The following is a 16,461-nucleotide window of genomic DNA, read 5'->3' on the forward strand; positions in this document are numbered from 1 at the left end:
CCATTTCGTAAATTTTTATTACAAAATCACCTAGTGGTGTAATGATGCCTTTCTCATATTACTTATGCTTTTCTTATCACAAGAAGATTCTGTCAAGATTTTCTTTTTCTTCTTCTTCTTCTATCCAGAGATGCCAGGTAAAAATTTCAAATGTCTGCAGACAGGGTCTGTAAATCTGAAAAAAAATCTGCAGTCAGCAAGTATGGCTTGCTGGCAGCAATTTCTCTATAAAGTATGACATGCAAAACTGACTTGGCGAGCAAAAAAAAAAAAAAAGGTCGCGGAAATTTCAAATTTTTCTGTAAATATAGATGAAAGTCAGCGAGAATTTCAAAAGTCTGTAAAAATCTGCGAGAATTTCAAAAGTCTGCAAAAGTCTGCACAACAAAAAATGTCTGCAGCACTATACCCCAAATCTGCAGATTTACAGACAAATCTGCAGACCTGGCATCTCTGCTTCTATCTGTTCGAAACTGACAGCTGTCAGCTTCAGTTTGTTTGGCCCAGTGACTCAGACTATATGGCCAGTAAATCATTGATCCCAGCGGGTTTTTACCGATGCAAACGGGAATTATTGTTTACAGTTTCAATTTAGTTTGTTTTATGAAATCGATTACTTCTTTGTACATTTCCATATTTTTAGATTTGTATAGTTCAGTGAGATTCAAATATTTTTGTTTGAAATGGAAATCCAACCAAAGGTGGCTATACTTCGGACACTGAAAAATTATGTGCTCTGACGTCTCCGGCAACCAAAACTTAGAAAAGTTGTGACCAGTCATCAATCGATTTGTCAGTCGTATGTCACACCCCTTCATGTTTTTCCGGTAATACCACGGTTCTGTTGAAAATTCTGGACAGATTTGGTGAAAGCACTTTCCCTTTTCCAGGGAGTATTCTTGATACCATTGATTGGAGTCTATTTGAGTTTGTGCGTTTTGCTTGTACAGTGCGTCCTTTAAGAACAATTTATTACAATAGCTTGGTGTATTTTCGGATAAACCCCTTTTTGCTAATTTGTCTGCTATCTCGTTTCCTTCGATTGTTATGTGACTTGGAATCCACTGAATAGCAACACCATACTGTTGGGAAATTTTAAGTACTTCTGTTATGATTGAGGCGCCTACTTTTTCTTCTATTGCATATTCAAGCATTAGACATGCCGATTTTGAATCGGTGTATACAACACAGTCTTGCAGTTCTGTTTGTTGGATGATTGATAGAGCTATTCTGATTGCTGTTATTTCAGCTGACGTAATGCTCACTTCATTTTCTAATTTATAGCAGAATTTTCTTTTACAGCTTTCCATGTATATACCAACTGCACATCTGTCACCTTCCTTGGATGCATCTGTGAATACGCGTCGTCTTCCGCGATATTTGTTATTCATCGTAAACAGGACCAGCTGCTTCATTTTGAACATGTTTGTTTCTTTTTTGGCTGTCGTGAGTCCTTCCAGATTTGCATTGATCTCAACCGTTATTTGATGAAGATTTACGTTTGGCATGATGTCGTCGAAGATTTGTTTGTTCTTGAGGTACATCCTCTCTAAATAGCTGTACTTATTTGCGTCTATATTGTCGGGATTGCCCAATTGCTTTAGCTGTGTCGCTACGATATTTTGTTTGCTGCATGCTCTGGCAATTTCTTTGAATGCTACGTGTTCCTGTCTGATCTGAAAAGGATGTTGACCAGCAAGTACGATCAGTGCGTTTATAGGAGTACTTTTAGTACAGCCAGTAACTTTTCTTAAACACTGGTTGTTTAATATCTCGATCTTCTTTTTATTTGTATTGCTTGCGTTGTTTTGCACTATGCTACCGTATTCTAGTACACTTCTCACTAAGGCTTTGTATAGATTGGCCAATGTTTGAGGGTGGGAGCCTGTACGGATGCCACTGATGATTTTTAGCATGTTGAGTCTGTCGTTTATTTTCCGTATTAATTCTCTGGTATTGGCACCTAAGCTCAGCAGATTGTCGATTTGTACTCCAAGTTGGCGATGTACTTTAACGGTCTCTAGCTGTATTCCGTTTAATTTTACCTTCAGTTGCTTATCTCCGGTTTGGAAAATTATCGCTTTTGTTTTTTCTGTATTTATTGATAACTTCAGAGTATTTGCGGTATCTGCAAATTTTTCTATGTAGTTTTGAGCTGTGTCGTTCAATTGTTCTAAGGTTTTTGCTTTTATTAGAATGCCAAAGTCATCCGCATACTGGACTAATATTACATCATCGCCATCGTCTATTTCGTGCAGGCTGAGAGTATATAAATTAAATAATGTAGGTGAAAGAACATCACCTTGGGGGAGTCCCTTATTAATCGTTCTTGAAATCGTTTCGGCGCGGGTTTGTAGATGCAATCGTCTGTTATGTAGGAAGTTTGATATCCATACGTTTACTTCATCAGGTATATTCAGTTTAGTGAGTATGCTACTAAGTATATTTGGCTGGACTGCGTTAAAAGCGTTGTTAAGGTCGACACATATAAGGGCTACTTTATTTTTTTCTCGCTTCCATCGTTTAATCGTGTTTACCATGAACGCCAGGTATGTGTTTGTCGAAAAACCTTTCCTAAACCCAAAGGAGGTTTCTGGTAGAATTTTTTTTTCATCTATGTACCTCTGTAGCCTTTCTAGGACTGATGTATTTACTATTTTTGTTATTGTAGGTATAAGACTGATGGGTCTCTTTCCCGAGGGTAGTGTCTGATCTCTACCTGGCTTTGGAATAGCTACTATTCGAATTGATTTTAGTGTATCCCCCGGATATCCTCTTCTCCACATTGCGTTAAGGTCGATTAGTAAGTTTTTCACAACCTTTGAACTCAGCTTTCGCAACATTTCATAAGTGACCCTGTCTTCTCCTGGGGCAGACGGTTTTTTCTTCTTTGCTAGTATGCGGTCCCACTTAGCTTCGTCAATTATATCACTTGCAGTGCCTGTTACTGGTTCCGTCCATGGTTGCGGATCGTGCTTACCGAAATGCTCATCCAGGAATGCTTCAGCTGTCGCTCTATCATCAAACATCACATTGTTTTCCTTTCTCTTCACTCGTTTGCCTGTTAATTTGCCGACTTTTCTCCATAACTCCTGGGAGCTTGTGGAAGGATTTATTTCGTTTGGGAATTCGTCTATATTCTTTTTAATTTGTTCTCTTTTCAATCTTTGAAATATCGCTGCCTTTTTCTTGAATTCTATCAAGTTTACCTGATTTGATGTCCGATTGAACTGTCTTCTCGCTTCTGTTTTCTCTATCCAAGCGTTCTCCACTTCTTTTGTCCACCAGTGTTTTGGTACTTTATTATCTTTTTTCCTGTTAGCTCGGTAAATTTTGTTGACAGCAGGCAATAAATCATCTACTTTTCTTATCGCCTCTGGATCAAGATTCGACATAGCCTCACATATTTTGTTGTTATTGTAGATATATTTGTTTTTAACTATCGCTGTATCTTGTAGCAAACTTTCAATTACCATATGATGTGATCCTACGCCGAAATCCAGCACCTTCCATTTAATGTCAGTGTAAAGTTCTACTGTACACAGTGTGATGTCAATTGCTGTAGCTTTCCTGTTGAGCTGGACAGGAACGAATGTACTAGAACCATCATTTGCAATGAACAAATTGCTCCTATTGATCGCTTCCATTAAAATGTTTCCTTTTCGATCGCACTTGTCGTTCCCCCAAGCATAGTGATGCGCGTTTACATCTCCTCCTATTAGCACTTTTTTGTGTCCTCGCAAGCTGTTCATGATTTTGTTGATATCGTTTTCAAATTCAGTTAGAGATATGTCAGGGCTGATATATAACGATACTGCTACAATATCCAGTTTCAGTATTTGGATTCCGCATACCTGTGTCCAATCTGACGTGGCTGGCAACGGAATTGCCAGGTAGTTGAACTCGTTTTTCAACATAACGGCTGCTCCTCCATAGTTGTCGTTTCGTGATTCCGCGATTAAATGGTAATGTGGAAGTTTATATTTGTTGCTTCGTTCTTCACTCATTTTCGTCCAGGTTTCTGATAGCATGATTAATTCATAGCTCCTTTCGACGAGGATTCGATGTAGCTCCGCTTTATGTTTTTCTAAGCTTTGTATATTACACTGCATTATAGTAAATGGTGTGAACTTTACGTTTTTCTTATTTTGTATCCTCGGACAGGATTTTCTTTTTCCTATTATATATAGAAATTAATTCTGTCGATCTTCTATTACTGAGTTCGTAAGATTGAAATATTTTTGTGTGCAATTCTGAAATTTTTTCCTTATTTCTTGGTTTCCTATTTGACCCAGAAAGTCTGAGTAAAAGCTCATCATTGTTTGGTTCACCGTCCTTTCTGCTTTTGTACGTGCTTCTTTCATGATATTTTCCCATTTTTCCTTCTCATTTCTACTGTTATTATAATTTATCGCAGATCCGTTTTTAACAAAAACGGGTGCGAGCCTCGTCATTTGATTCCGCTCGTATGTCGTCTTCATAGCGTTTGATACACCGTTATTTTGGTCTTGCTCGTTACGTGGTCTCTTTGAACCTTGTTTTGTTTGTGTACTTGGAATTTCAGGATAGGTTTTTACTGCTGCTTTGATTTTTTCTCGTTCCAGATTCGTACGTCGCCATTGCTCTCGTAGCGATTCTCCTCTCTGCGTCGAGGCAAATGTTTCTTCTAGCACTGGAAAATCCATTAATTCCATTAATTCTGTGTCCGTAAGGGAAAACAATCTTTCGCTTCAGCAAATGTTATTGCTGTTTTAGCCATAAGCTTTTTAATGTTCATTTGTCTTATTTTTTCCGGACAATTTTCATCTTGCATCGTATGATCTTCGGATTTGCAATGTGCACATCTCGGCTTATTTTTACAATGGTTGAATTCATTTTCCGTATCATGTTGACCGGCACAATTGTTGCATTTTCGGTTTCCCTTACATCTTGCTTCATTGTGGTTGAATCTAAGGCATTTTCCACAAGCGATAAGCTTATGTCCGAAAGGTCTTACTTTACTGTAACAGCAGAATAATCGTATACGATCCGGTATTGTGGAAGCTCTGAATCTTACACTAATGCGATTTGCTGGAACTTTTTGGCCATCCACAAAACGGCTTAATCGTTTTACGCTAATGATAGGGACTTCGCATGTCATATCTTCTGTGATCTCGTCTTCGGAGATATCAGTAGGAACTCCATCAACTATTCCCGTTACGGTAACTAAATGCGTTGGCACGTATGCCTTATAACAGTTCGTAGTACTTTTGTTTATTTCCTCTACGAGAGTGTTTGCTTTTGTGTAACTGCTAATAAAAACCAATATTCGATCTCGTCCTACTTGTTTCATGTCCGTTATAAACATTTTAAATTGTTCCATTTTTTTAAGCATGGATCCAACTGAAAACTTGTTTATTCGCTGTCGTCCATCACTGTTTTTCAGCTCGACATATAATCTGTATGGGCCTGTATCCATTTCCGTGTAAACCACGTTAACAAATTCCATTCTTTTAGTGGTTCTATCTCTTTCAGGTAGATCATCTCCATGTAATTCCATCTCATCGTCTGGGAGGCCAGGTAGATCCGGTGGTTTTTTTTCCTCGCTCATTTCGAGGTTATGTGGGTCGCACTAATGGCGCCCGTCTCTCTAGCTTAAACACGTGAAAACTTCACAGTTTTTATCCTTAGCTCAAATGAAGATTTCAGCACACTACACTTCTTAACAGATTTTTCTTTTTATATAACCGTGAGATTAATAAATTCACAAAATCGCTTCGAAAATCGTTCGCACTTTCCGTCCGCTAAACACGTCTGTACCGCGTGGCTTGACTATCGAAACTGGATTTTCTTTTTCAAACTTGAATAAAATCAAAAAATTCTTTGGTGTAAACTACATTCACCTTTTCAATTAGTAAACAGTTATGTCAAGTTAATATAGATTGAAATGTGGCAACCCTGCACGCTATACAAAACTGAACAAAGCACGCTAGGTGGGTGCGTTTTCTTCTTCTTCTTCCGTACCATCACGTACCGATCATTTGGTATGACCGTTCGAAAGTTTTGATACTCATTGCCCTATAATTTCGATGATCTCGATGAAAGTGCACAGTGTTTTTAAAGGCACTGAGAGCTTTAACTTGAATCATGATTTGTGAAAATCGGTTTACCTGTTGCTGAGAAATTGAGAAAATTACCCTTGCGTTCGGAAGCGGAAACCGGTCACTAGTAGCCCCAAAGTAGATTTATATATTCACCAACTAACAAGGTCTGTCAACTAGGTGAATTTACCAGTAAATTTTATAAAAATGTGCACCTCGTCATCGCTCGTGAAAAAATACTCATGAAATGGAAAATTTTCACTAATTGCACTGTAATACCGGAAGTCGGATCTTGATCAACTTCTAGGGGACTTTTTAAAGAATTTCAAGACCTTTTATTTGCTGCTTAGTTTGTAAAAATCGGTCAAGAAATTTCCGAGAAAATTGAATGCGCATTTTCTCATAGATTTGCACATAAAGCCTTGGTGTTACATTCCTGTAGTGGAATTTGACCTTCTGTTTTCAAAAAACTTCGCAGCCGATTCAAAGTGTACAGAACCATTGCGTGGCTGGTGCTACGATCCTACTGACACTACGAATCCTTCCAGGTCGGGGCTCGAACATACGACAACTGGTTTGTTAGACCAGTGCTCTATGCATTGAACCGCCAACCCGGGACATAGATTTGCACATATTGTCTTGTAATTCCGGAACCGGAAGTCGGATCGAGGTAAAATTCAATAGCGATCTATGGGGCCATAAGACCTTTCATTTGAATCCGAGTTTTTGAAAATCCGTTCAGTAGTCTCTGAGAAAATCGAGTGACATTATTTGTCACATACACACACACAGAGACATTTGCTCAATTCGTTGAGCTGACTAGAATGGTATGACATTCGACCCTCCGGGCCTCGATTTAAAAGTCGGTTTTCACAGTGTTTGTATAACCTTTCTATATGAGAAAGGCAAAAATGTAACATAGATAACGTTTCACGTCACTACTAAATCTATTGAAAACTAGCACATTAGATATAAATTATCAAAACATGTGATGTCTCGTATCATCTATAACTTTTAGAAAACATGGCATGTAACGCTTGATAACCTATAACCTTACACACACTAAAAATAAATAATCTACAAAAATCAGCACACAAACACCTCGTAACACCTACAACTTATAAACAAGGAACAATTAAAATTTCGTAACATGATTAACTTATAAAAAAGTAATGCGTGTACCGTTTATTAACACCTGTGCCTGAATCAAAGAGTATCACCTCAGGACACCTTTGAATTGCAAAAGAGTTACGTTTTGTAACGCCAACTACATACAAAAAAGTAAAACATGTCACGCTTTGTAACGCCTATTACGTACAAAAAAGTAACGCATGTAACGCTTCGCATCGCCTATTACGTACAAAAAATAACGCATGTAAAGCTTCGTCCCGGGTTGGCGGTTCAATGCATAGGACGGTGGTCTTACAAGCCAGTTGTCGTATGTTCGAGCCCCGACCTGGAAGGATTCTTAGTGTCAGTAGGATCCATAGTACTAGCCATGCAATGATTCTGTACACTTAGAATCGGCTGCGAAGTCTGTTGAAACAGAAAGGCCAAATTCCGCCAAAGGAATGTAATGCCAAGAAGAAAAGAGAAGAAAAGCTTCGTAATGCCTGCTGCATTCAAAACAGTAATGCATGTAACGGTTTGTAACGCCTATTACGTACAAAAAGGTAACGCATGTAACGGTATGTAACACCTATGACTAACAAAAAAGTAATGCATGTAACGCTTCGTAATACCTGTATTGGGTTTTTGGTTTGTACAAAAAAAGTACGGGTGTGTAATGTCAGAGACATAACTGGATGTCGTGAATACGAATAAAACTGACACGATTTCTTCACACTTTCGAATTCGAATTGATAGCTGATCGATTGTGTGAATTGCGAAACTTTCCCCCTTTTCACTACTAAACTTTTCAACGAGTTTTGACGTCGTTTATCTTATTTCAGATCATTGAAAAAAACTATCAAGATGCTGTACAGGACTCATTTCTGCCTTTTAGAAGGACCAAATTGTGGAGTTCTCTACGATATTTAGCACAGTTCGGAACATTTATCTTGAACGATTTTCGCACAGCGAAAAGTGCACGAACCAAATCAAATTATTTTGGATTTTCACTAAACTGATGATTTCTACATTCGAATTTCAAAGAAATAATCTTAATAGTTCTTTAGATAACATTTAGAGCCATTAGAACGGCTGATTTTATTTTATATTTTATAATGTTGTTCACTTTTCGTTTCTTGTTTTCTTTCTCTCCAATGCAAAGCACCAGCAGCTGATGCAATCGTTCTTGCTTGAATTGAAACTAGCTTTGCGTACAAACCGACACATCCGCTCGCAGTGCCAAATGATGCGAAACTGATTTATTGCGTCTTCTCGCCTTGACGACCGGAAGGCAAATGAGAACTACGACCTGAGCGTTTGAGGTTTTTCACCACGCAAAAGGTCTGCTCCACCTGACGACTGAAGTCTAAATGAGAGTTGCGACCTGAGCGTTTTAGGTTTTTAACCACGCAGAAGGTGCACTCTCCGAAGCTGCTGGTCCCACGACGTCTGCTTGCATCCAACGCACAAGAAGAAATGATCGAATTTCGAAGACGGTTCACCTTTTATACGCAGTCAGTTTAAGATATGTGCCTGACTACCTCAAAATCGTCGTCCTTGCGCGAAAAAGCCAAGCAAAAGTACAGAGTTTTCCGCGTTGTTTTTAAAGTTTGAGAAAACTTAATATTTGAGTTGTTTGTGGTTATCTCACACTGTTCAAAATATTATCCTAAATTCCTGATCATATTTTTGATGAAATGGTGAAAGAATTATGTTGCTGCCTTTAATACAAGTCGAGCTATTTACGTTTAAGTTCTGCCCATTCTTCCATATGGCTAATTTTGAAAAGGCACCCCATAGTAAAGTGAGTCGTATTCACGACAAAAGTAGGGGAAGATTTTGCAACCAAAATTTTTTTCGTAATTTTTCAAATGTCTACCGATTTCGGTTACCGGTACCCCATTTTTTCGAAAAATTGTCAGTGATATGCAGAGATGCCAAGTCTGCAAATTTATCTGGAAATTATCAAATTTCTTAGTTAACATGTAAACCTTTTTTCGTCTAAAGACTTTTTACAGACTTTTGAAACTTCGACTGTTTGGAGACATTCGTCAGAAATTACAGACTTTTGAAAATTGGCGCGATCGTTTCGTGTTTGCTAGCTAAACTTATTGTATTACCTGGCGTCTCGGGTGATATGCAACACGTGGACAACTTGACGGCTTTAATACATCGGTCATATAAGTAAAAACTTTGGTTCTCTGGTTCTGTTAGCGATGGCGACTTCAAACAAATCGTCCAAGTCAAGGAAAATGAACTGTAATGCACTGATTAATTGCAGTTTTTACTTATATTTTTCCATTTTTAGCGAAATTTCTTGGGTGCCGGTAACCGAAATGGCCCAAAAATTATCAATTTACTAAATTCATAATCAAGTTTTTTCAATCGATTGAATCGACTTAGTTTCTTATTCAGTTGTTAGCTAGGGACTTTTGTTTTCCTTTTCCATTCCATGTGCACTTAGTCAGAAGTTATAAGCTTCAAAGAAAAGGGTACCGGTAACCGAACACTCTCTCCTACACATTTTGTTTCATATTTCTTCACATTTCGCCTTCGGCTCAGCATTGCGTATGGCAGGTAAAAGTGAACTGTCATCTCCGTCCTAAATGTTCACATTCTGCGGCGACCAGTAGTCAGTCGTCACTCGTTTTCGTTCTAGCCCTAGGAAAGGATATTACACTTCGGTGCAATATTCTAAAAGTCGTTACATAAATAGTGTAAACTATGCGTCTGCGTAGCGGTTCAAATTGAGCTGCTAAGCGGAGATGGCAGTTCAATTGGAACCGCTAGCACTGATGAGCCGAAAACGAAATGTGAAATAACGATTTATGAATTTTAGTTGGTTTGACGTAAAGTTACCATATAACTAAGTTCAGTTTTTGTCATCTTTTGTGTTAAGTTTTTCATTCATTTGGCTTCTCTAATATATGTTTCCACTCAGTCATTGCAAAAATTGGAAAAAATAGTTTCGTTATTTTATATGGTTCTCGAACTTTTTACTACTGGGAATAGTAAATGAGGCGAAAAAATTACCCCAGGAAACCAATAAATTTCACGAAAAATTCGTGAGGACGTAACTTCAGGAGCATACAAAGTAACAAATCGAAAAAGAGCGAAACTATTTTTAATATTGATTTCTTCAATCGATGTAAAGTATAAGTGGGAAAAATTGCATAATGTTTAGAGATAAACCAACAGTTCATCGATTTATCAAAACTTGATCGGAAAATGTACAACAATTTCTAAGTAGGAGTCGAAACATTCATCGATATTTTTCTCTATTTGCTGTCAGTGTTAGTTTCGTCATTGTTTGAATAACTATATAATAATTTGATTCACGATATAGATTTAACACTGGCGCCGAGATAGAGCGGTTTTGGCTGTGTTTATAATTTTCTTATGAAGTTTATGTCGTTTTCGCTTGAGAAAACTGAAACTAACCCAGGATAGTTTCACCAAACAAACGCTTTTCACAAAACTGTGTTAGTTTCGCACTTCGCAATGGGGATTTGAGCAAATTGAAAGAAAACATGGCTCAAAATCTTGCCACCTGTGCATTTACCATCGTGGGTTTGATTTATCGTATCGTGTACTGTAATTTAATATTACTCAAAAACTAGTTTATGAGGTTTGAAAAATGACGCGAACTGTTAATAGAAATGTCAAATTCAATTTGTTTACGAGCCGCAGGCAGCCCAGAGCACAGCATTCACTGGAAATAACAACAGACCTAGGACCGCCGAAAAAGTAGAATATTTTGTGATTTATGCTACGCTTATACGGTTACCGGTGAATCTGACAAAAACGTGAGATCATTATGGTAGGAACTGGGGCATCCGAAGTAAGGTCTCAAAGCGATAGCGGAAAAGAGCGTCCGTCAAAGTCGTCACTCAGTTGCAGTGCTACATTTTGTCGCCAGGATTTGGGTTTGGGCTATTCATGTACTCCGTATCATTTTGGTAACCGTTTATGGGGTTTAGGATGCAAACATAAGGAAACGAAGCAAGCGGATCGCAATGTGGAATCTAAACCAAAAGTGCCCGTCGTTGGTAGGTTTGGATTTTTTTTAACTGTTGAAGAAATGAATGGTTATTTTTCTTTGTAGCGAAAAGAGACCTTCGAATGCCAAACCTCAGAGAATCGATTGCACTTCAAATCAATAAAGTTGAACTGGAAGTTCCTCCGAAACCTATCTGTCGTTTTTGTCTCGAAACATCGGAACTAGCTCTGATAGAGATGTTTAATCCCAAGTCGAAATTTGATGTTCCCACACCGGATGACATCTGGCAGTTGCTGGGGATTGAGGTAAAACGATTAACGTACGGTATGGGAGTATTTAAATTAGTTCTTTGCAGGTTAAACCTCGCGACAAACTCCCGAAAGGGATCTGCGTTACATGTCAGTCCAAAATCAACTATATGAAACGAATACGGAAACAGTTTCAGGAAAATGATCGTACATTGCAAGAACAGCTCAAAGCATTAAGCCCGACGGTTGAGCCTGTGCAATCCACAGAATCGGAAGAGCAAAAACCGGTATTTCAAGAAGTTAGCGAGAGCGAACCGACGGAAGCAACCTGCACTGAAAAAGTCGTTAAAGTTGCTGATTATGCGTTAGAAGACGAAGCATACTTCATTAAGCTGGAGCAAGACGAACAAGAACGGCGTTCCGGGAAGGAAGAACAGCTGCTGACTTCGGACCAAATTACGATCGAGGGCGAAGAGCTGGAAATCGAAAGCACCACGATTATCAAAACCGAAGCTAACCCGCTGGCCGAAGTCGAAGCACCACATTTTGGCCTTCTGTACACCGGGAACTTCACCGAAGCCGACAGTGCCCGGATTAAGGAAGAACCTAGGTATGACGATTTCAACGACGACCACGACGAAATGACGGACGAGTCGGGGAACGCCATCGAAGCGGTGATAATGAAACCGGAGAAGCGCCGATGTTACGGCCGGTTTCGGTTCCCCTAGCGCGGAGATTAGTTGGTCAATAAATGATTTGGAAATTTTTTGTCATTTTTTTTTACGTTTCGCCTTCGGCTGATAGCAATGTGTTTTTTTGGCAGTTCAATTTAGACCGCTAAGCAGACGCAAATTTACATGAATAAACACTGTTTTTTTTTTCGGACTGATTCTATTTGTAGATACGAACAAGCATATTTTTAGAGTAATTTTATTTATTGATTCAGTGAAAGTAAATTTTCCCATTTGCTAAATTGGTTTCGTTTTCCGGTTCGTCAATTTTTAAGCAGATCATCTGCAGAGAACCGATTCTTAAATGCCTTAGAACACGCCCCGTTTCTATTCTGTGCCTAGATATTAACCAAGGATTAAACGCACTTCAGTTAAATAACCCGATCACGGTATTAAACAGTCTTTAAACCGAATAATTACTATTTCTATTACGCTACTGGCTCTGTGCTACGGAACAAGAGTGAGTGAGAATGAAATCTCCCGGACTAATTGAAAGGGGCGGTAATTTGTTTTGTCTATTACTGTGTGCTACGAAATTATTCGAAGTAGAATTAACAGCAGCTATGCTTATTTTAGAGGACTGGAGGCTGCAACCGTTGGTTGGTGAGGGCAATAAAGAGCTTTGCTTTTAACTAGACTGCAATATGCAGATTGAGATGCATTAACACAAAACAATAACGACGAATCATTGATGTACTGACAAAATCACACACAGAAATACACACCTTCCTATATTTTTTTTCTTCTTGCATTCAGTCGATAAAAGATACTTTGCAATTAGGGAGGCTCACGGCTTTGCTTACTTATTTCGCTTGCCCTTGACGACGACCGGGCGGTTCTTGATGAGTCCTTTCCTTCGCTTCGACGTTTTGCGAGACACGAAATCCCCCGCCGGTACAATCCGGTCGTCCGGCTTGAGGGCCGGCCTGTTGAATTCGTGCGGTTTTTTCACCCGGTAAATACGCACCAACCAGTGTTCGCTCGTGTAGGCCTCTTCCAGATACGTGAGCTCGAAGTCCTTATTTCCGATGACGGCATTCCGGGTACGGTCGAAACCGGCGTGGCCTCTGTTGAAATACAAGCGAATAATGAAGCGAATTCTGACCCCGATGCGCGACATACGTACCTGTAATCCAACTTCAATTCACCGAATTTGTAGTAACTGAGTTTGTACATCAAACAGTTCAGCAAAGCCGGTGCCCCCTCGGAATCGATCCGGAATTCGCCCCGATCGGTGAAGTAATCGCTTTCTCGAATATCCTTCGGGTGTTCGCCCTCGGCAATCCGTACCATCCAAAGGAACTTGTTGATGTCGTCGCCGCTATAGCCAATCACACCGCCGAATATTACCAGCACGTAGTCGACATCCAGCGAGGTCATTATTTCGTAGGCTTTGTCCTCCGGAGAAGACATCGCCTTACCAACCAGTGCGATGTGACTGTTGTTCCAGGTGTTATTATCGACCAGCGTTGTCCGGTTGGCCATTCCCGCTATCTGATAACCGTAATCCCACCAGGACATGACACGGGCATCCGGGGCTGTATTTTGCCATAACCAATAGTAAGCCTCACGAAAGTCGTCCAGAATGTTGCGTGTACTGAGCAGAGAAAAGATATAACCATTTTTACTTTTCTTTACGTTTCGTCTTAGACTCGTCAGTGCAGAGCGATTCAAATTGAACTGCCTAGTGCAAACTAAAATGACGAAAAAAACAACCTACCCATCATTGCTGTTGTAAAAAGCTAGCACAATCGACGGACTGCTGTAGGCATTCGAGGTAACCCAGGTGCAATGTACGGCAAACATCATCAGCAACATCAGAATTGCCACGATAATGATACTTTTCACGTTCGAACCCAAACCGACATTCTGTTCGCCGTGTGCTCCATGTGCCGAACTGTCATGCTTGGGCCGATGCTTAAGCTTTCCTGCCTGTAATCCAGAAAAAAACCCGCATCATCGAAAAACTTTTCATCAAAACAAAAAACACCTCACCTTATCGTACAGCTGCTTCTTCTCGCCAGCCGGTTCTTCCTGTTCGGAATCGTTTCCTTCCTTGCTGTTCGGTGTGGCATCCTCCTTCAGGAATACCTCCAACAAACCGGAGAAAGCTACCCCGGCCAGGATACACACCACCGGAGTTAGGGTCAGCATCAGTCGAACCATCACTCCGGCAAAGTACACGGCACTGATCGCATACAGAATCACAAACACCCGTTCGTCGTTGATTTTCTTGATACAGTACCACAGTCCGACCGGGAAGGTACACACCAGAATGTGCAAATCGAAAAAGAACGAGAACCACGTCGTCGGTTGATGTTCCGACACGGATGCAATGATAGGAATGTGAATTTTAGCATAACCGGTGTCCCACAGCGAATAGAACCGGCCACTCCACGGGGCAATCACACCGAGCATGGTCAGTAGAACTACACCGGCAAACACAACACCGGCGGCGGCTAGACCACCGATGATAAACAATTTCTTGAACTCCTGCTTGGACAGGACAGTTTGCAGATGCTTCAGTGCTGCCACAGCGAATAGCAGCAGGAAAACTCCGGTGGCAGCCATATGTTCACTGGTACGGATCGGTTGGAACCCAACGAATGGAATCTGCATCGACAGAATCAAACCCAGAATGTAGAAAGTAGTGTAGGAAGTGAACAACCGAGGAGAGTAGCGACCCATCATGAGCAGAACAAATACGTGCAGAGGAATCAAGTTGATGATAAAAACGTATCCACCCCAAGCGGAAACCATATAGAAGTAGGACAGGGCGGCACAAACGGCCCAGTAGACACTTCCCGTTTTGACTGACTTCACCCACAGGTAGTAGGTAAACTGCAGGGCAAAGATGGCAATACCCTCGTTATCGTACGAACCGGCAACCGATCGGCTTATGTAACCGGGAACAATGGCAATAAAACTAGCAGCAAACAAGCCAGCACCGGCGGACCACAATTCCTTCGTCAACAGGTACGTCGATATGGCCGTCAACCCACTGAAGATGGGTGCCAAAAAGACACAGATATCACGAATGTGCACAGGAATGTTGAGCGTGTGCAACAGCCAGTGAATGCCTCCGGAGGTTATCATCAATCCGGGGTAAACGGTTCCTCCGACAATTCGACCCAGCGGATACCACGCCGATTCATCAAACCAGTTGAGAAACTTGTAGAATCCATTCTCAACCATGTGGGCCGTTGCACGGTAGTTAAACCTGCAATTCAAAACAGAAAAAATATTATTCAACGCCATCCCATCATCTTATCGGAAGGAGGTGAGACACGCCTTCCATCTTCAAATCAAACGCATTTCGCAAATAAACAAACGAACATCGAAAACATGAAGTACACGTAATCTCAAAACCACCTGGCCTTTTTCACCACCCCTTCCGACAAGCTAGACAAGAACACACATCCATTCACTCATCAAACAAATGAAGGTGGAACAAAAAAAAAACTTCCAACTCACCAGGGATCGAACTCATGGATGATGCTCTCGAATCGGATGACGGCGAACAGTCGACTGGAAAATCCGCATAACCAGGCCAGTAATAGTACGGCGAAGGTGATCAAACTCGAATAGCCGGCAGTCTTCCGATAGTTTATCTTTGTTGAGCGATTCATTTTTTTTTTCGTTCTTTCACATTGGCTTTCCTCGGCTTCGAACAAAGTTAGCTGCTGCTTCTATACAAGCACGACCTGTTCCTTTGTCACGTTCACGTTGTTTCGATGCTGACGGAATTGAATCCACGGATCAAATACGCATTCCGCCGTTCCGTCCGATGGATATCTTCGGCACTTTCGGATTGAACCGGGAGCGAACAGTGGAAAAAAAACCAACAAGAGTTTGTCGGCAAAACGCGACGGCGAATGAGATGACACGTAGGTGGTTGCCAAAACATATGCGCACGGTTGGCACTCGGTTGACATTTGCTCGACGGCGCCATAGGCGCCGTATTTGGCGGGGTACACGAGGGCTAACTTTAAGCATATCTCAAACAAATATGATTTCGGTAAAAGAAAATATCGAAAATGCACAGTTTCCTCGTATTTTTTTTCGAATTACGCGAAATAAACTATCTGTACCCACTTTTCAAAAGAATTCCGATGGATTAGCTCGTTGAGAGCTATAGTCATAAAATCATTAATCGAAAAATATGTGCTAATTCTTCGTCTGGTGTTTGAAATGTAGGGTAGCAGAGGTATTTTGGCCACCTCATATATTTTGCCCCACCTAACAAACTTTTGGATTTAACCGACGTTAAGTTACCCATATTGCATAATTTT

At 40.5% G+C, this 16,461-nt stretch overlaps 2 protein-coding genes across 2 annotated transcripts; one reads left to right on the top strand and one right to left on the bottom strand.

The window, feature by feature from the left end:
• The first annotated feature begins 10,866 nt into the window (after positions 1-10,866).
• LOC131440063 (uncharacterized) lies at positions 10,867-12,209 on the top strand. Its single transcript, XM_058611155.1, has 3 exons — positions 10,867-11,239; positions 11,296-11,495; positions 11,546-12,209. Exons 1-3 carry the CDS (start codon positions 11,008-11,010, stop codon positions 12,164-12,166), a joined length of 1,053 nt encoding a protein of 350 aa, XP_058467138.1. The 5' UTR covers positions 10,867-11,007; the 3' UTR covers positions 12,167-12,209.
• Positions 12,210-12,352: 143 nt separating this feature from the next.
• Positions 12,353-16,079, bottom strand: LOC131440062 (dolichyl-diphosphooligosaccharide--protein glycosyltransferase subunit STT3B-like). The gene is made up of 5 exons (XM_058611154.1): positions 15,644-16,079; positions 14,165-15,389; positions 13,890-14,101; positions 13,296-13,766; positions 12,353-13,236 (listed from the first exon to the last, which is right to left on the bottom strand). Exons 1-5 carry the CDS (start codon positions 15,796-15,798, stop codon positions 12,969-12,971), a joined length of 2,331 nt encoding a protein of 776 aa, XP_058467137.1. The 5' UTR covers positions 15,799-16,079; the 3' UTR covers positions 12,353-12,968.
• Between the last annotated feature and the right edge of the window lie 382 nt (positions 16,080-16,461).

Source organism: Malaya genurostris, unplaced genomic scaffold, assembly GCF_030247185.1.
Source record: "Malaya genurostris strain Urasoe2022 unplaced genomic scaffold, Malgen_1.1 HiC_scaffold_61, whole genome shotgun sequence".
Classification (NCBI taxonomy): domain Eukaryota; kingdom Metazoa; phylum Arthropoda; class Insecta; order Diptera; family Culicidae; genus Malaya; species Malaya genurostris.